The sequence below is a fragment of the Tyto alba genome, unplaced genomic scaffold (assembly GCF_018691265.1).
Source record: "Tyto alba isolate M040663 unplaced genomic scaffold, T.alba_DEE_v4.0 Super-Scaffold_17, whole genome shotgun sequence".
Classification (NCBI taxonomy): Eukaryota; Metazoa; Chordata; class Aves; order Strigiformes; family Tytonidae; genus Tyto; species Tyto alba.
The window spans coordinates 12,758,346-12,778,547 of record NW_024881279.1 but is presented as its reverse complement, the minus strand read 5'-3'; the positions used below and the strand labels follow the sequence as shown (position 1 = coordinate 12,778,547).

Genomic DNA, 20,202 nt, shown 5'->3' with positions numbered 1-20,202 from the left:
ATTTCAGTGAACTAAGCGTTATCACACAATGAAATCACTGTAAGCCAGGTCACTGTGTAGAAAGTTAACACGAAACTCTTTTGTAATCAGCACTGAGTCATGTCTGGACATTCAGTGCTTGGATTTGAACAGTACCAAGTGTCCTAACCTCCCTTTTTCTAATGAGAGGTGAGTGGACTGTGCCTGGAACTTGCTGGGTTTGGCTTTAGTCACTGTGCCAGTTGGTATATAAAATAACCTGATTTTTGTGTTGTTCCCCCCCCCCTTTAATTTCCTTTTAGCCTTGCTTCACTCTAAGTATTTAGAAATAAGTGTCTGAAGCAATTATGAAAGATTAAATAGTAAAGGGTTACAACACAGTGAATTTGGGCACTGTATATCTGCACCATATTAAGAAACCATTTTTGTTTAAGTTCTGGTATTGCTTGCTTACGTTGGTGCCTGCAGTACAACATCATGAAGGAAGAGATTCTGCCTGCTTCCAGTGAACCTCACATACAGACCGAAACTCAGATTTCCAGAAGTGGCAGGATGGTGCTGAAGGTTCCTTGTTCCGTGTAAAGGATGACTAAAAGCACTGGGAAAGGGGTTTGTCCAACTCTCAGCCTGCTGCAACTCCCCAGTCTGGAAACTTTTCCAGTCTATCTTTATCAACCAAAACCCAACCCCGCGTCCGTACTGCTTGGTTCATTTCCACCAGCAATCTGCTCTGCCATAACTGCTTCTCCTTGAGAATCGAGTAGTGTCTGGAAAAGATGTAGCAGCACCCGATGTGCTTGAAATGCCAGCAGCGTGCGGGGGGGGGGGGGGGGGGGGGGGGGGAGGCGGCAGCGGGCACTGGGGAGGGGCGCGGCCGGGGCTGGGGAGGCTGAGCTTGGCTTAAGGCCCGGGAAAGGGGTCTCCGTGGTGGCCAAGCCGGGCGGCGGCGGGGTCGCTGCTTTCATCCCCCTTCGGGGAAGGGCTGGATTTGGAGAGAAGTAGCTGGTGCTGAACAACCCGGGGTGATGCCCGGGCGGGCTCTGGGCACAGGCCACGGCCCCCGCCCCGCCGCACCTGCGGCCGCCGACCGCCAGGGGGCGCCGGTGGGTCCCGGCTCCCCGCTCCCCGGATCTCGCGAGATCCCGGCGGCCGCTTGGGGAAGCGGAAGCGCGGCGCTCTCCCTCTTTTCCGGTGACCGTCGCGGCGGCAGCAGCGGGGCGGTAAGGGCGGCGCGGCCCGGCCCGGCCCCATCCGCCGCCATCCTGCGCCGGGCGGCTCCGCGCTGCCCTCCGCTGGCCGCGGCCGACCCGGCGGGGGCTGGCCGGGGGCGTTGGGGGGGAAGGGGGGGTCGGTCGCCTCCGGCCCTGCCGATGGCGCGGGGGGGGGCTGCCCGCTGCCCAGGCTCGCCGGGGCGCGCCCCGAGGGTGAGGCCGCTGCTGCCGCTCGTGTCTCGGGCGGAGGCGGCGGGTGAGCTGGTGGCCGGCGCGGCGGGCCCGCCCCCGGGCTGCGCTCGCTTCGCGGCGGGGAGCTCGGGCTCCTGGCACAGCTCAGGCCCCTTTGGCCTGTTCTTGGACCGGGACTCGCTCGGTTCACACAGCTCCGGCAGCCTGCTTTGGTTTGGCCGCCTGGTTTGCAGCGTGGCCGGGCTGGCGGGCACAGGAGGTGGAAGTGTGTAGTATCTGAAAGCTGCGGAGTTCAGCAAAAGCATCATTTCATGGACAAGCCCTCGTCAGTCAGGATGAATTCTGCCGTGATAGGCAATCTTGCAGCGCAGTTGTTACGGTCTAGGGAAGGCCAAAAGTATCTTGGCTTTACAGATCTGCTACACGTGCCAGTCTGGTGATGGGCTTTATTGGACATGCCTAAGCAGTATGAATCCCCTCTCTCAGCGAGTACAAAATACACGTTTGCTTTACACGTGAAGGTGGTGAATACTACAGTGCAAAATTAAGACTAGTCAGTCAGGCGTCCTGGCTTCTGAGAACAGCAAGCTTTGGATTAGAAAGAATTGTCAGATGTGCGTGTGTGTAGCAGGTCTGACAATCACAGTGTCATTGTCAATCAGGGAGGATGTTTACGCCTTATTTGAATTCCAGTTTGTAAGGGTATATGAATTGGGGGTAGGATTAAGAATAGTTGAAATTGCTGTACTGTGTCATAGACTACTTTGTGTGGGTAGATGATACAGAGTAGTGTTTACCAGTATCTCTCAAATTACTATTTTTCGCAGCCAAAATGAAGTTCAATCCATTTGTGACCTCAGACCGCAGCAAGAACCGCAAGCGACACTTCAATGCACCTTCACACATTAGAAGAAAAATAATGTCCTCCCCGCTCTCCAAGGAGTTGCGGCAGAAATACAATGTCCGCTCTATGCCCATTCGAAAGGATGATGAAGTCCAGGTAACTGCGCTGTCTTTTAAGTTCTAGTCACATGTGAACTTCTGTCTGTGTTTTCGTTTTCATGTATTGCCTGAGCAAAAGGGAAGAGCTAGACCAGTTCAAATCGATGCCGGAGCTTTGCCATGGGTCTTGCAGAAGTGATGCAAGCTAATATAGTCATAGACATGGCCTGCTGAGTGTTTCTTGAAATCACATCAGTGAGAATGAAAATACAGGGAACAGAAATGCGCTGGCAGCTTTACTGTACTTTAGATACATGCATTGATTATCACGTTGGATTAAAGGTTTTTGATAAGGGTTTGTTTATTTTTTTCTAGACTGTTAGCTACGTGTGATGCTTAAAAGATCACTTTAGAAATTAATCCAAGTTAAGTGGCTTTTTTTGATTTAAAATGCAATTATAGTCGAAAAACTGTTGAAGTTGACCTTCCAGTTGAAAATATACGGAATTCCTTCATTGGTGTTTACTGCAGGGCAAATGAGAGAAAACTACGGTTCTGATCCATTATATTTTTTTATTTTAGTGATTGCTGAAATTGTCCAGTAATTGCTGTCTTTGTGGCATGTGTATACAAAGAGCCGAGTTGGGATTTCAACCATGCAGTTTGCTTTTTCTGTTGGGATAATTAGTGTTTCTTAAGAAGTGGTAGTTGTTTAAGGGATGTTTTTGAAGTATGGGATAATGTGGTGTTAATGTTTGTGTTTAGGTGGTCCGAGGACACTACAAAGGACAGCAGATTGGCAAGGTGGTCCAGGTGTACAGAAAAAAATACGTCATCTACATTGAACGTGTTCAGCGTGAGAAGGCTAATGGCACAACTGTCCACGTGGGGATCCATCCCAGCAAGGTACTGTGCATGAAGTGAGATGTGAAATGCATGAGGAGGCCTTGTTGGCAAGTGAAGATGCTGCTGCTGCCATGAGTAGAACCTTGTTATGGCACATGGAATAATGGATTGAGATATTCCAGCATCGGAGGGGGGCATAAGCAAAGAAACATTACGGTGTCATGACAGTATAGAAGTGACAGTTGAAGCCAAGAACTCAGTGTTTCTAGGGCTTATTTGGTGGAGAAGCTGTTAGAGACGTTAGAGTCTTGCTAAAATACTTTTTTGAAGAACTTAGTGTTTTTTAAAGCACAAAACAGATTGTTCAGAACAGTCCATCTTTGCTGTGTGTCATTTGCACTGGTTAAGGAGGTGTTAGAAACATTTAGATAGATGCTCAGAATCGTGATTTGTTCTTGTGAGCTATTGTGAACTAAGTTCTTCTGAATCTGGTTTTAGCCTGAAGTGATTTACAATGTTTAGAGTTCATGAAAGCCAGGCAATGCATGTTTTGATAATAATAGGAAAACATTTAAAACTAAACAACTAGCCAAAACCTGGTTTGAAGCAGATGAAATTAGTCTGCTTCAGCTTTGCCATGTGGACACGCATACTGAATTGTGTTGGTGGAAGAAATCCAGTTTTAACAGGTTTTCTGGTCTAAATGATTGGTATGTGCAGCAGAGGGAGAGCAGAATAATTCCAAAACAACATAATGACTTGTGTGCAATAATAACATTTGACGGACAAGGTGACATTGCGATGGAGCCAGTGTACATACTGCTTGTGTGGAAAATAACAGTGAAAGAAATTTAATTTTGTTCTGGTCCTTTATTTCTGCGAAATATTTCTCTAATTGGGAATTGGACCTTGATAAAGCTTTGAATAAAGATTCTGGTTATTAATGCAAATGGAACAGCAGAATGTTTTGTTTGTTGCAACCGGGCAGGGGGGTGGATGAAGAGTTTCTGCCTCTCCTAGGTAAAGAGGTAGGAATTAGTCACAGTTGAGAGACACCTAAATGCACAATGGAACTGAGGAGGAGTGTGCAGCCCTGCTGCAGCCTATACGTTTCTTCTAGTTAGGATTTGATTGTCAGTTGTATTTTTTTAAGTACTCCTTTCACTAATACCAACACATTTATTTCTTTGCCAGCTTGAGGGGGCACAAAGAACACCGAAGGCTGCTTAGGGGCTGAATATCAGAGCTTTGGTTTGCTGCTGCTTTTTTAGAAATATTAAGGCTGTAGCAGCAAATAGCTGGCACAAGTTGCCTTTTACACGTCCATGTTAGTAATACTTGATAATTGCCTGGTGCAACTGTTCAGTAGCATTTGTGTTCTTTAAAGTGTCTTTATATGAGACACTGTGGTGCATGAACTTTTATTGTTGCCTATAGTTTTGTCAGATGTATTGGCTATTCCAGACAGTACAGCAATGATACAGTAATGGCCAGCAGCAGCGTGGTTTTCTGGTGTGCTGAAATTTAGGTAGCGTTGCCTAAAGCATGGAAAAATTAAAATAATGATCCATTACTTGCCTTTGTGGCAGTGGGAAGAAGACCCAACTGTATGCTGTGTTTTAGCTGGATGTAGTATCTATCGTGTTTGAGCAGCATAATGTAAACTAGATTTACTTAAAAGTAATTATTTTATTATGTAGATGAATAGAAATTTGGCTGCTCTTCAGTTTGTCCAAATGCTGTGGCTGTGCACTGAAAAAAATGTCCATATGTTCCAATCCCTGATTGTACCCAGAAAAATTAAAATAGCTCAGTGTTTTAAAATACAGAAGGCAATTCAGCACCTGTGTTCTACTCAAAGCAAATTAGATAGTCACTGGAAATAATACTGGGGTGATTTGGTGCAATCTGTCAGTGGTGATCTTCCTGAGCCATGCTATGTTACCACAGTTCTGTCAGGTTGCTTTACTTGAATGCTGAAGAGACACTAAATTCTTTGTCCTTTCTCTAGGTGGTGATCACTAGGCTAAAACTGGACAAAGATCGCAAAAAGATCTTGGAGCGTAAAGCAAAATCTCGCCAAGTTGGCAAGGAGAAGGGCAAATACAAAGAAGAAACAATCGAAAAGATGCAAGAATAGATGATTTACTATTTGACGCCATTAAAGAACTGTTAAAATGAAACCTATTGTTGTGTCTTCTCCTTTAGAAAGTCTTGATGTGTCTGGTTAGCGTTTGAATGTTCTTTCTCATATTTCGATGTTGGCTATGTAAAAAATACTTCCACTAAATTAAAAAGTTCTTTATACATGTTTTAAGAAAATTAAAGGCTTTTTCCCTATAAAAAAATGCTTCAACCAATGTTAGAAAGAGTAGTTCAGTCCTGAACACATGCATCTATTGACCATTTTACTTCTGTCTCTTCCACTGATCTTTAACACTTGATTTAAAACCATGGACACATCTAAGTAACATGTAAATTCTGTGCACTCTATGTATTTGTTGTTTTATCGGACAAAGTAAGCTATTTCTGGCCATGAATCTCTCTGTAGTCCTCTTACATTATGTTTTTTTTCAACTATCTTATGTATTTGACAGTGATGGATGACATTTTAGAGGTTCACCAGGCATGTTACGGCCAACCACAGCGCTGAATTTGCTGTGTGATGTCTTGGGGTCTTACATTCATGCTAGAGCTTGAGGAAGGCAGGGTTTACCTCACCACTGCTGCTGAGGTAGAGCTGCCTGATTTGAACAGGGTAGGAGTGAGGGGAGGCTCAGTGCTGTTGCTAATGCTATTTTGGTTTAATTTTTTAGTAAGAGGAAATCAGGTTTTTAGCGCTTTATACAAACGCAATTGAGAGATGCTTTGTGTTGAAAACAGCCCTGCAATTAAGTGAATTTACTGGCTCAGTGAATGGCCCTCTAATTGCTGATACAAAGGGAAAGAAATTCACCTCCTGCCTGAACACCAATGCAATCTGAAAAATTGGGTGCTGAGAACTGAGGAAAATTATATTTGCACTTTTGAAGTCATGTATAGGCATTCCTATGACGGCCGCTTTAGCAAGCGGGCTTTGAACACCGCTCCTTTCGTGTAGGTTCGGAGGTTTCACCCCTCGCTGTCCCCGCTGCTTCACGGGATTTTTCTTCCCCCTCGGGTCGATGCGCCGAGCAGCTCCTCGGGGTTCGCTGCCCTGCAGGACCCTTCACCCTCCTCCCGAGGAGCTCCGGGCCGCCGGGCCCCCTCAGGGCGGCTTCCCGCCGCCAGCAGCGCGGACGTTGCGGGCGCTGATTGGCGGGCGCGGCGGGGCGGGGCGCAGCGGCCGGCCGAGGGGAAGGGGAGGGGCGGGGGAGGCGCCGGGACGGAGCGAGCCGCTGTCCGCCGCCCCCGCCATGGCGTACGGTGGCCTGACGGTGCCCATCATCGTCATGAGCGTTTTCTGGGGGGTGGTCGGCGGGGTCCTGCCGTGGCTCATACCCAAGGGGCCCAACCGCGGGTGAGTGACCGGGGGGGGGGGGGGGGCGCTCGGAGGGGGGCGGTGGGTCCCTTCCCTTCCGCCTCAGGCATGGCGGGGGCTGTGGGGAGGCCCTCGGCGGGGCGGGCCCGGTGCCGGTACCCCGAGGCGGGCTGGCCTGGCGGAGGCGCGCCGTGCCCCTGCGGACCTGCCGGGCAGCCGCGGCCTTTCGGGTTCCCCTTTCCCCCGCGGCGCCGGATCTGCAGCGCTCGCCGGGCCCGCGGCCGCCGCCTCCTGCCGCAGCCCGGCCTGCGGGCCCCGCGGCTGCCGCAGCGCGGGGGGCGGGCGGACCCGGGCGCCTCTGCCAGCCGGGACCCAGCCGGCAGCGGGAGGCCGGAACGAACGGCTGTGCGGCGGCTCCCCGAGCGTGGGGCCGGAGCCGGGAGCGGCGTTTCCCTGCTTTAATGATCTCTCACGGGTTTGAGTTTTCCCCTCAAGCCCTGCGAACGTCTGCATACGCGGCGTCCTGTGTCAAGGTCTATTGTGAAGTTAGATGGTGTTTGAGTAATAACTTCCTTTTTCTTTCCTTACTTGATCTCTTCTAACTTACTCCACCATCCTCTAGTTCCACGCTGGATTAGACTGAAAAAGTGGCTCTGGTAGATCTCTGTTCTGTGCTTAAACACCCGAGAATGGTCTTGTAGCTGTTCTGGCCTGAGGACAGAAGCAGGACATCCAAGTAGAGACATTTTTCCTGCAGTGATCGTAGCTGCTCAGATTAAAAAGTATACAAGTTTTTGTCTTTCTCTTTTCTCTAGGAGGTAATGACTTCCTAATCTCTCTTCCTCTCTCTGACATCCCCTCTACTCCACAGGTACCAACTGTCTTTTCTCTTAGTTGTTTATCTAAACTGGGAGGAATTTTATTCAAGTTTTATTGAAACCTGAAGCGTGTTTTGTGCCTGAAAACTTGCCTGTCCTCAGAAATAGGTTGGAAATACGTCTTCCAGGTGTGCCCTTAAAGTATGTGGGTCACCAACAGATGCTCTGTCATTATTCAAAAATGCAATTGTTTAACAAATATGAATAGAGCACTGCTGTGTTCTGGTACTATAGCACATCTATAGTAACACTGTGTAGTCTGTTAACTTCTCATATTCTTAAAAAAACTAAAAACTCTACCCAAAGCCCGCTTTTGAAGAGGTTTGTTTTTCTTCTAACAAAAGAAGTCAACACAAACTTTAATTAACCTAAGAATTCACTCTGCACAGGTTAAAACTCCCAGACAATGACTCTGGGACTCCCTGGAAAGGAGAGTTTCTTGAAGCTTAATCCAGGCTATGTTAGCTTCGTAGCATTTCTTTGAAATTTGACGCGGTGGGTGTGTATGGATAGATGAAAAATACTGAATGTTATCCATGTCACAGAAGGGCTGGAAGTTACTCACCTAGCATGAGGTTTTGTTACTCAGTTTGGGGTGGAAACATATAGAGGGAAATCCCTTTTTATAATTTAAAGAGAAAAAAAACCCTCCACTTTGCTAAATTCCAAGAGCAGTACAGATCACTCTTTTAGAAAATCTCATTTCCCTTCCTGTCATTTCAAAATCATGTGTGTGTATAGCTGCAGTTTTACCATTTTGAATTTCAAGAGCTGCTTCTTTTCAGCTTAACTATGGTTTCTGACAGTTTTCTTTCAGCAAGGAAGGAAAATCTTTTCCCGCAGATAATTTCATGTGGCTTTGAGATTTTATTTTGTATTCAACTTTTAAAACCGTCATTCATTATATAAAATTAAAATATATATTTTGATACTGAAATTTTCTGTAAGCAAAATTTTGCAAATGGAGAAAAGGTTTCTTGTTTACTGTTAGCATTAGAACATCCAGCTTCAGTAGTTTACTAACTTGCTGATAGAAGTGACTGTGAAATGGAGCGAGGACACTGACTGCATAAGATTTCGCTCCTCTTCGGAGTAATTTTTGTTAAATACAGCTGTATACTTCTGTTTGCCAGAGCTGTGTCAGTTCTTTTGCAGTCTTAACTGTGCCTCTGCAACTTACTCAGCTGGAAGAAATTAGAACAATCATGTTGAGTCACCTTCCATATGATCAAAGTTGAACTTGTTTGCTCTTTTTTTTTTTTTTTCCAATGTATCTTGTGGTCAGTCATAACATGACACCTAATCAGCTGTTTATCTCCTTTTCTGTAGTGTTATCAACACAATGCTGGTGACATGTGCTGTTTGCTGCTACCTGTTGTAAGTATAAATAACGTCTTGCCTCTTAGTCAAGGCACAGTTCTGATGTAATCAAAAGTTCATTTATTATATCCTCAAAGCATCCAGGAAGAAGCTTTTCACATATATCACAGAGATTTAGACACATGGTATTCTTTGACAGTTCTTAGAATTCTTAGTTCTAAAGACCTTCAACATGCTGAAGAAAACATTTTCCTGTTAGGAGATAATGAATTAAAACAAGCCTGAATTCCTCTTTATTGTCCTCTGACACATAACTGTTGAATAGTGCTCTGTGTTGACTTGATATTATACCTTCCAGTTCACTGGCTTGTTCTCTCACTTCTAGAATTTTTCCGATTCACAGTAGAGCAATGACTTCTTATCTTTTTCATTCTTTATACCTTACATTTATTTCTAAGGTGATACTAATTTAAACCTACTGGTGAGTTTTGCTTTATTTAGTTTGGACTAATATATTCTTGAAATCTGGCAGAGCAGTAGGTGGAAAAATTTATGTGGGGGGTTTTTTATATATGACAAGTAATTTTTGTGACAGACTTGCGATGCTTTGATATATTAAGGCCATTTCTGTTTAAATGCACAGTGTATCCTGAGGCTGCCTCTTTTCTGTAAAGAGAATTAGTAGAAATGACAAAATTATTTATTGAGAAACTCCTCATATCATGTTTGCTTTTTGTCAAGAGGTAAGCCAGCTGTAGCTGGAGTCTGCAAGGGAAAGTGGGCTTATTCTTTTTTTTCTTCTTCTTCTTCTTCTTTTTTTCTTCTTTTTTTTTTTCTTCTTTTTTTTTTCCTTCTTTTTTTTTTCCTTCTTTTTTTTTTTCTTCTTTTTTTTTCTTCTTTTTTTTTTCTTCTTTTTTTTTTTCTTCTTTTTTTTTTCTTCTTTTTTTTTTCTTCTTTTTTTTTTTCTTCTTTTTTTTTTTCTTCTTTTTTTTTTTCTTCTTTTTTTTTTTCTTCTTTTTTTTTTTCTTCATTTTTCTTTTTTCACTTTTTTTCTTCTTCTTTTTATTTTTCTTTTTTTTTTCTTTGTCCTTCTGGCCTTTTCTTCTTTTCCTGATCTTGTCAAAGAACATGCTATGCAGAAGGAACTTTGAAATAATTTGATATGGAAAGTAAATTGGTAAAAGTGGTTAGATGTTTAGTAATCGTGTAATAAAATAATTATTCAGTGTTCCACTTGAATCTGAGTGGTGTTTGTACTTTCCTGAAGTATTTAGGCATTATTTATGCTACTCTAAGGAACTTAACATGAATAATTAGGGAGATGTATCTCTAATCTCAAGACTCATTCTTAAGAACTGGCAGCCAAAAGCCATATTATCAGTGTCAGCATGTTCCAGAAGAGACCTGTTTGGTTCCATGTTGGGTTCGCTTTTGGCACAGGCTTATGCAGGTTTAATTTAGTTTAATTATGTAATATTCAGGTTTTATACCAGTTAAGTCTATTTTATTTTATTCAGAGTATTTGACATATAAAGGAAATCATCCTTCTGGATAATTGTAAAAGTACAGCAAACTTGGTTCTGTGTTTTGCATCTGTGACAGGTTTTATTAAGTTTTGCTGAGCAGATGTAGAAACTTGAGCTTTTAGTGCCAGCAACTTGAATTTGGGATTGAAATTTTGGTAACTTGGTGCTATGAATGCCTCTTTGCTTGAACATAAACTATGTAGCAGCCTAATTTTGTGGTAGGTCCCCAATGCTTGGCTAAGAAAGGGCAACTGGATGCTCTTTTTTACTAAGTTACTATGTTTACATTACAACAAGTTGGGGGGGGTGTTGGTTTTGTTTAAATTCTCACTTCAGTTTTCTTACTCTGTATTTTAACAGAAATTATGTCCTACTCTTCTAAAATCCTTGAAGCTTAGGGTTTGTTTTCTTTATTGTTTGAAGAAGGATAGTTTCCTTGAAGTTGAGGCCACATGGCATCTGCAGAATCCTCTGGATTATGATGTGGAGTGTATTTGTTGTAGTATTTCTTAACTTTGACTGAACGCTATAAACTCTTCAAATGTACAGTGGTGTTTCACTTGTAAATTTAGTGATTTTCTTTTTGTACCAAAACAGACCTATTATAAATCTAATGTCATTAACATGATTTAGAATCTGTCCTTGCATGTTCATTGAGAGCGTTCTTTCATAATCTTGTGGGCTCTAATTTGTTTTCTGTATTCCCTTTGGCTTTCTCCAATTACACCTTGAAAAAAGAGAAGCAGCAAAATCTTTCTACATTTTAAACCATCAGTAGTTATATCTGGCCACAAAAATTACATATATAGTTTCTGATTGCCAGAATACAACAAAAAGCAGATTTTCTCCTCTTGTTCCAAGATAGAACTTGCCTCATCACACAGTCTCTGTTTTTTTCCCCCATGAATTCTGTATAAAATCATAGAACAGCCCTGGTTTGAAAGGACCGTGAAAGATCATCTGGTTCAAACTTTCTTTCCTCTTTTTTATTCAAGCGTCTGTAAGTTTTTGTTCTTCCCTATCCTCTTCCTTATTTGGGGAAGGCATTGAAAAAATTTCAGACCTTAATTTCAGTGACTAAGGAGACTAATTTTTCATACCAGTCTTGAAAGAAGCCTGAAAGAATGGTTTCAGAGGATTCTTCATTGGATATGTTAGGATTAAAATAATTTGTGTTATCCCAGATATGGTCTTCTGTATTTGTGTGTCCTTAGTAGGTGGCTGGTGCTGTTACCTACTTCTTCACAGAGTTGTTTAGAACTCTTCTAGACCTACTTTCATACTCTGAGTTACCTTTCCAGCTAAAAATAAGAAAAAAAAATTTCCTGACTTCTTTAAACACCACTTGATTGACAAATTGATTTTCATCAAACTGAATTTGTGCTAACTAAATTTTAAGTCAATCACATTTCAACTCAAAGCTGTTTCTTCTACATTGAGATTTTACAGTGATCATTTTGAATAACCATATTGATCACATGGTGTTAATTTGGTTTGGTTGTTCTATGGAAAATGTTTGCATGGGTAAGTGCATAAGTTGCGTACAGATGTACCCAGCAGCATTTTCAAGGAGAATACATGAGCCTCAGGAACCTGATAAAATATAAAGCAAAGCATAAGGAGTTACTGCTGCAGAAATTATAGGTTATGCTATGTTGCAAGGTACTGTCAAAGTCCAAGTCTATTTTGCTGCTTACGAAGCAGCACCGTGATATTCTACTAACAGAGGAAGGGGTACTTGAAAATGGGAGTATTTGCTACTGATTTGAAAAAGATTAAAATATGGTTGCCCAAATTGACATTTAAACAGAGATAGCAGGACCTTTATTTGTAATAAGCAACATAGACAGATGGCAGTTATGGTAGAAGGACCTTTTAAAAAAGTCTTTCTGGTAGAACATAAGGACTTTAATTTCCTTGTCTGAGCTGGGTAATTAACACTAGCTGTTGTAAGTGGTATCTGGTGGAATTTAAGGACCTGTGGGTGGCTCGAATGCCATACCTGATTTTAGCAACTCTAGAACATGTTGGATACAGAGGCTTTCTTTGTTTGTCTTTAAATGCCACGTTTTGTTTTGCGTTGTTATGATAAATTATTGTATAAAGCAGCATCACTTAAGCAAAATGTGGGAAAAGCTTTTTCATTACTTATCTTGAATGCAAGGGAGTCAGAGAGTTCAGTGCCTAACTACTGCTCTAAATTATTAGGCCCTAGCAGAGCGGGGAGGAGGAATATACTATTGACCTGTAATGCCACTATGGCTTGTAGCTTGGATATCTAGCACGGTCCCAACGAATAGCTTCTGCACAGTGCTGGCCTAAAGCATGGCTATACAGCTGGGACATGTCGATATTTTGAATGTGGTTCTAGCTCATTTAATTCACAACCATGCTGGGTCTGAATTCAGGAAGCAGAGAGAGGTGAGATATTTGTGCAGAGTTCCTTCCTTCTGTACAGTGAGATAGAATTTTGTGCTTTAACAGACTTTTAGTGTTCCTACCCTCCTCCCACTTCTGTTAGTTCAGGATGCTAAAGGCAGATGGTACAGTGCTCTGGCACCCCTTCGATCTGTCTTTTGTATCTGAAAATTAACCCGTGAAAAATAAATTCCATGGTATTTTTAAGAGCTGATTTGATTTTTCCCTTAAGTAAATTTAACATAATGATTAACATGGTTTCAGAATACGTTGCTGTCATCACTTTGTACAGCAAAGTAGAGACATGTCAACCTAAAGGTTATTGGCTCTTCTTGGTGGTGTCTTGCTGATGGTTTAATCGCCTTGTAGAGCCTGCTACATATTTCAAGTCTTGCATGAGTGATAGGCTGCTGCAGGCTGAGCACGTCGTTTTAGATAGATCCTACTTTGTGCAAAAACTGAAAGTGGCATTGAAAATAAATATTGGTAAATTTTAAGAGGATTGATGTGTTTTCTTTAAGTCTGGCCCACATCTTCTGCCCCTGGCTGTTCTAGTCACTTTACAGCCGACCTGTACTTCGTTTGCTGGTCAGAGCATCAAGGTTTGTGTGGAATTTTCCATGACTGCCGAAGCACTCTGATACATTTGTGGCAGCTCCCATTACAAAGCTGCTCTGCTTTTTCTCCTCCTTACAAAGCATTCTAGAAATAGCAGACAGATGAGCCAGTGTGTTCATTAAATGTGTTTATATAGTTAGTATTTAACATAGATTTAAATCCATGGAAGCATCCATCACTGTTTCTGAATCTTGTAATACTTACAAAGCAAATACATCTTTTAACAGTGGAATATTTATTTCTGTTTAGCTTTTCCTGGATATTTTCCACAAACTACATTCCTCTTGTTCTCGGTTCTGGCTACAGCTCTGGCAGTGTTAGTTTGTGAACTGCTCTGATGACAAGGCTGCTGTTGCTGATGATCTGGGGTTTGTTGTCATATTGGTTTTGTTGTGGGTTTTTAAATTTTTGTGTGTTCTTATAGCATCATACCCTTTTGCTTCACGTCCCTGTTGACCTCTGTGTCAGGTTTAAATTCACTTTTGTTCAACCTCTGATGAAAAATATACCATGTCTGCAAGGGTAGGTTGTCATATGCTGAAAGTAAGTGCAAATGAGAGAGTTTCTCAGAGGTTTTTGTTTAAAGGATGCTTCAAAGGCACTGAAAAGGTCTGTCTCTTGTGTTTGTATCTTCCAAGCCCACAAATACCTGAGTTTCATATGTCTCAGAACACTTTCCTGTCAAAGAAAAAGTACGAGAGAAATGCTGTCAGGTGGTTTTGTGTTGCTTTAAATTGAACAGGGCAAATAAATGTTTCAGTTGCAGAATAATTTGGTACCAGATCTTCATTGCTGGTATCTGGTCTTTGTGTATGAGCTTGAGTAAAATCTGATTTGATACTAGACCTTCCTGAAAATCTTCTTTTCTTCTCTGATAGTACTTTGGACAAGCTTTGCCATTATCATAAGCTTTATAATTTGGCTGATGTTCTCTCTTTTGGGTTGGGGGGGTTGTCTTGCAGTTGGCTGATTGCGATTCTGGCTCAACTCAACCCTCTCTTTGGGCCACAGTTAAGCAATGAAACAATCTGGTATCTTAAGTATCACTGGCCTTAAGGATGTCTGTCCTCTGCTGCAATTTATTGACTAGGTGAGTATGATCAGATTTATTATATTTAGTATATTAAAGCTTCAGGAGAAATTGAACAGTAGTATAAGCAGTGTGTTCAGAATTGCTAGCTGTTTTGCAGGAGAAATCTATCTTTCTATAGGCTGCAGCAAAACATATTTTGGATGTTAATCTTGACTGGATACCATGAAAAGCTTGGACTGAGTTCTTGTTATTTTTCTCTATCATTTCTCTATCAGTTATTTTTCTCTATCGTGTCATGTGGTGCTATGTTCAGTAAGCAGGGGTATGTAAGGAGAACTGTAAATTTCTTCCCACAAAAAAATCAGGCTGGGCTGTCTTTTAGTAACTAGCATAAGTGGATTTCCTAATCTTTAACAATTTTTAAACCTCTTTCAAGTCTACTACCGTTTCATCCGAGACCTGTCCAGATTTCCAAAGCTATGTACAGTTGCACTTGTTCACCTGGGAAGTCAGAGTGAGAACTGCAATTAGAATGGTTCTTTCTCCTGTCAATGTATAACATGAACACTGATCTTACAGATGAATGGGGTTCTTTTGTTTTTTTGTTTGGGGGGTTGTTTTTGTTAATGATAGCCTATGTGCAGCTTTAATCATATATGAGCCTGATGGTTGCTATCTGGGTAGTGCTATTGGAATGTTGCCATTGCAGTTCTTGGGCATGCTTTCTGACACAACCAGCAAAAATAAAAAAGTCTTGTAGTAAATGTACCATGATGACTTCAGTTTTCTCTAGAATGGCAGTATTTGGAGTTGAAGGTTCAAATGAAGGATAGGTGTGGAAAGAAGTACCCATGATTTTAGTTTCTATGCTGGTAACTGAATAATTAGACATGCTTAGTTGTTCACGTGGGTTCTTCTTTGTCCTTTTAGGTTTAACTGCCTACCCCCTTGTTAATACTTTTAACTTCTGTTTACAGAAGTCCAATAGCAGCAGACAGATGACAGTTGATGTTATTGCTCAGTTAAATACTGTCTGTAAAGCATCCTGAACATTTACCCTGCAGCAAAGCTCCACTGCTTCAAAGTAGGCTTCATCTGAACTGTGGTGTTGTCACTGTGACATGTGTATGTGTCTGCATCTTCCCTTTTAAGCAGCAAGCAGAAGCTAAAGGTAGAGTTGGCCCTGCTTCGAGGCCTGGAATTAGCTAAGTCAGTCAAGCTGAATTTCCTACGTGCATTTTCACTGCTCGTGTGTTAACACATTGCTCGTTAGCTAGAGCAGAGACGTGTGTATTCTGGCAATGGACATACAGATCCCTGAATCCTGTAGGATAATTCAGTTACCTGGAATCTGTAATTGAAGTGTAGTTATCTGGACAAGTGGATGCTTTGGATCTAAAGATTGGGTTTCCTTCTGACTGATAAATGCTCTGTGTGTTGCAACCAGAAAGGACAAACTGGAGATGAGATACAACTCTTGGACTCTAGGTGCCTGCTAAAAGAATCAGAGCTTTCCCACTGCTTTCAGTGAAGGATTTTCTAGAGAACTAGAGGTAAATTTGTACCAAGGAAGAGAGGGAACTAATGCATTCAAGGATGGCCAGAAAGTTTGTGATGAGCTGTCATTTTAAAACTTACTAATGGAGAATTTGAGACCTATATAGTGTATGCTGTTGTGTTATATGAAGCAGTTTATTTTAACCTATATGTCTGACTTCATTGACTTAATTTTGGAATAGAATTAAGGTTCTTTGTGAAAAAGAACCCTTTAAAAATGTAAAAGTATATAATGATCCTCAAATATCATAGTTATGTATAATATTCTTTCTTGCTAGAAATGTGCTATTACAAGACATACTGTTCTCCGCGGTCTTATTTGAATTACTCTTGTAGTGTTGAGTGGCAAGGAGATGGCTGCCTTGATCAGGCTTCAATGTCCTGTCTTTTGCTGTTGTGTGCCTCTGCACTGAGAGCCTCCTGTTGAATTTCTCACTAGACAGGAGCTGTGAATTAGATTCCATCTGAAAGAGTTGGGATATATATCTGACATGGCACAGAATCCCATAAATATAGCTACCATTTCTTCTTTGACCAGTTATTTTCGGCTTTTAGGATGTGCTTTTCCAGCACCCAAGGTGTGTGTACTATACTTTTTTCTCCCTCCTATTTCTCTTTCAGTTGAGGTTTGGATGGATTAGTATGGACAGTGCAAAAAGTTAAAGCAAAGGGAATGAAGTACTAACTCCCAGAGTGGAGAGGTCTTATTTAAAAATGAGGATAGTCTAAGCAAACCCGTTTTACTTGACCAATAAGAGCAGGCTGAAAATGCACACAGAAGGCTACTGCATTTTAGTGAAGAGCTTCTACAGATGCTGTCTTGATTGATCTAAGACCAAACTTCTGTAATTTGGCACTCTTTTGGGTCAGTATCCCTCCAATTCAAGTGGTGATGATGATGTGTCAGATGACTTGTCTATATAATCGAATTAATGGCTTTGATGGCAGTATGTAAGAACATGCAAATTTCTGTAGCTGTGGTAAATATGGGCTGTGGCCTCTTTTAAGCAATGTGATCTAACACCACCTTTTCTCCTTCAATTTGCCAACTTACAGTCTGTGTTCGCAAACCAGGAACTTTCTTTATGCAAGGGGAAGAAGAGCTATCATCCAGATGACTGTATGCTGTCACAGCATTGAAAACTTTCTAATAAAATAGTTGTTCTACATGCTTATAATGTAACTAAAACTACTTGCAGTAACTATAGAAATTAAACTGCTAAGAAAGCGAGAAAGTAGAGATTATTCTTGAAGCTCCATACAGATTAATTATCTACAGTTCTTGACCATTTCTCAGCGCACTTGCAGAATGGAAGTAGTTGTGGTTAACAACCAGATCTTCGATTAGTAAATTGTCTTCGTGGAAAGGAATAATTAAGTTGCCTCTTGCTTTGCAGGTAAAGAAGAGATTTCTTCCAGATGAAAAACTCCACTGACCCAAAGATGCCCTTAACATAGTTGGTTGGATACCAAGCCTGCATTAATGCCTTAACCTTTCCATTGTGCTTCAAATGGCTTCTTCAAAGCCCTGTATTTTTTCCTACTATACCGTTCAATGGTGTGCCTAATGCAATTTATGCTTCTCTTCAGTACTGTAAATTTTTGTCTGTTAACTTCAGATGTGATGAAAATTTCTAAAATTTTTATGGATCATAGAGTCAGCTTTCCTGTTCATGTTACTCCATAGGAACACTGTATATATCTTATAGGTCTTAGGTTGTCTGTTGCTGTGCTGTTCAAACCTGTTCTGTTTGACTGCACTTGGAAAAAAATGTGTGCAATGAACCTGTATGAGGAAAGGAGAAGCAGTGGTGCCACATGTTGGTGGCATTTATTTTTTAAGATCAGTTGTATTCTTGCGAAATTTGGTCTTAAATTTCTCATGCCTGGAAATAAAACTCATCCTCTACTTTATACAAAATGCTCTCGTGCCATGTTTAACTGTTACGTGTTTTTCTTTAGTTTTAATCAGACAACTGTTGGCTAGACTTGAGCTGAGGAAACTTAGATGATGTGGATAAACAGTAATAAAGTCATATAGTGTGATGAGCATTCTTGCTGCCTATATAAAGACCTCTTGGGTAGTTCTAAACTAGGACTGAATTTGCTATCTAAAATTGCTGAGTGGTCTGCAGGAAGAAGTGAATGTGTAGCTCGAGCCTCTTCTTGAACTTTCCATTATCTGATGCTAGGGGGACTCAGTAGCAGAAGTAACATAGTTTGAATTAAGCGTAAATAGTAATTTTGATAGGACGTTGACTTACTCCCTGGCCTTTTTGGAGGATACATACAGTAACAGTCAATTTGAATTGAACAGAAAATGTAGCAATTGTTTTATACTGACTTTGGACACTTGCACTTGAAATTGCAGACCTGATGAAGCACATGACAGTGTAGGCCATAGATGAAAGATTGGTGAAGCTCCTCGATGTCAGCTGAATCTTTGGGTTGGGAATGAATCTAGAAAGTCATTTGCTAACGAATAACTTCAAAGACTATAAATACTGCTGCATGCACAGGAGTCTTCATGTATACTTTCTTACCTCCTTACATCGTGTCCAGATAAAATGCAATTATTCCTTACTGTGTTTTACTGTTTATTGCGTTTACACTTAAGGACATAACAGAGTGGTTCATTTTTTTTCCTTTTGGATGGCACTGTTAACTTGTTCAGTGGGATGGTACTCATTACTATAAAGGAATTCTGAGATCATGACAAAATGCTGTAACTTGCAGTGATCGAAAACTGGACAGCATGAATTGCAAAAGAAATAAGAACACATCCATTACTACAAATAATCATAGTGACTATTGGGACTGGAATAGTGTTTTTTTTTTCAAGTTACCTACTACTGAGAGCTGTATTTTAACACGCAAGAAGTTGTACACCACAATACTATATAGTCTGTGGCAAATACTGACTAAGAAGATTGGAAACCAAATGATCTTACAAAAGTGTAGGTTGTTGGATCGTTGTTTTTTTTTTAAAGTCTGTGGAGGATAATACATGTTGACATCGAGAAAATGCCAGGACGAGGAGAAATGCTTCAAGACGTCATTGACAATTTTGAATATGTCACAGTTTTTAAAATATATTGATCTGCCTGTTGTATTTACCCTAAAGTGAGACATCAGAAAACATCCGGTGACTAATAGGTATATTGGTATTACCACTCCCTGTAACAAGCTTTCTATTTTAGGTTCTTAAGCTGTCATTCATTGTAGAAGATACAGAATTAAAACAGAGTTCACATGGCATGTTTCACTGTTGGTGAATTTAATGTAAAGAACTATTCAAAGTCTGGACAAACAAGCCATAGTTCAATTTTTATTTAGGTGTGTTACAGATAAATTTCTCCTTATCCAAATGGTTAATATTTTCTCTGAAACAGATACCGAGTAGTAGCATGATTGAAATTGAAAAAATAATGTTTTGTTTCTGTTCTGCTGAATGTTGTGTGACCTACTGTCTGCATCGTGATTATGGAGTGGCCTGCTCCGTGTGTGCCAGGAATTAACACTGCTTCAGATAATTTATTTTTTTGCATGACTGTAGGAAATTAGAGCAGACAGATTCAGCCACTGGTGTTTAACAAACAGTACAGGTATCAAAGCCTTTAACAGTTTCCTCATGTTTTTGTGACAACAGAAGAGAACACAAAATGTTAAAGTATATATGAAGGAAGTTTGATGGTCCTTGAAACAGAGAGAAGGCCTGGATCTGCAGGGAAAAGGTCTGCTCTCCCTATGTGTATGGGGATTTTGGGGGGAAGGTAAAAGGTGAGGAGGATTAAGGAAACTGACTCCACAGTCAAGTCGAAGACTTTGTCATAAACATTGGCAGCATGTAGAGCAAGTGTTTGAGTCGGGTCATTTCAAATGCTTTTAAATTCTTTTGCTTGTATTGTTTAGGAAATTCAAATATCTGCATCCAGGCACCTCAGAAAACTGTCCTGAAGAGTTTATGGGGGTTTGCTTTTCCTCTACTGGAAATCATGGAAGCATTTTCCTCATGTGAAGGGCTTTAAGTTAGTTATCAGAGGTGGGTGGCTGGTCCTTTATTTCCAGAATCATGTACTATGAAGTCTCTTGGGCAAAAGAAGCCTGCTTTTTTAATTCGTATTGGCAGGCATGATGGTGTTTAGATACAGTGGGAAGATGTTTTATTCCTGCGAAATGCAAAAAAACATCTAAATTATAGAAGAATTAGTCTTTACAAATA

At 41.2% G+C, this 20,202-nt stretch overlaps 2 protein-coding genes across 3 annotated transcripts; both read left to right on the top strand.

Moving 5' to 3' along the window:
• Positions 1-1,094: 1,094 nt before the first annotated feature.
• On the top strand, positions 1,095-5,353 carry RPL26L1 (ribosomal protein L26 like 1). 2 transcript variants are annotated; one of them, XM_042790341.1, is made up of 4 exons: positions 1,095-1,199; positions 2,210-2,382; positions 3,090-3,230; positions 5,182-5,353. In XM_042790341.1, exons 2-4 carry the CDS (start codon positions 2,215-2,217, stop codon positions 5,308-5,310), a joined length of 438 nt encoding a protein of 145 aa, XP_042646275.1. In that variant the 5' UTR covers positions 1,095-1,199; positions 2,210-2,214; the 3' UTR covers positions 5,311-5,353. The 2 variants fall into 2 exon arrangements, with proteins under 2 accessions (XP_042646275.1, XP_042646276.1); XM_042790342.1 differs by lacking the exon at positions 1,095-1,199 and adding an exon at positions 1,487-1,867.
• Positions 5,354-6,505: 1,152 nt separating this feature from the next.
• ATP6V0E1 (ATPase H+ transporting V0 subunit e1) lies at positions 6,506-19,238 on the top strand. The gene is made up of 4 exons (XM_042790300.1): positions 6,506-6,669; positions 8,838-8,885; positions 14,353-14,480; positions 17,378-19,238. The coding sequence occupies exons 1-3, from the start codon at positions 6,566-6,568 to the stop codon at positions 14,444-14,446; spliced, it is 246 nt and encodes an 81-aa protein (XP_042646234.1). The 5' UTR covers positions 6,506-6,565; the 3' UTR covers positions 14,447-14,480; positions 17,378-19,238.
• The last annotated feature ends 964 nt before the right edge of the window (positions 19,239-20,202 follow it).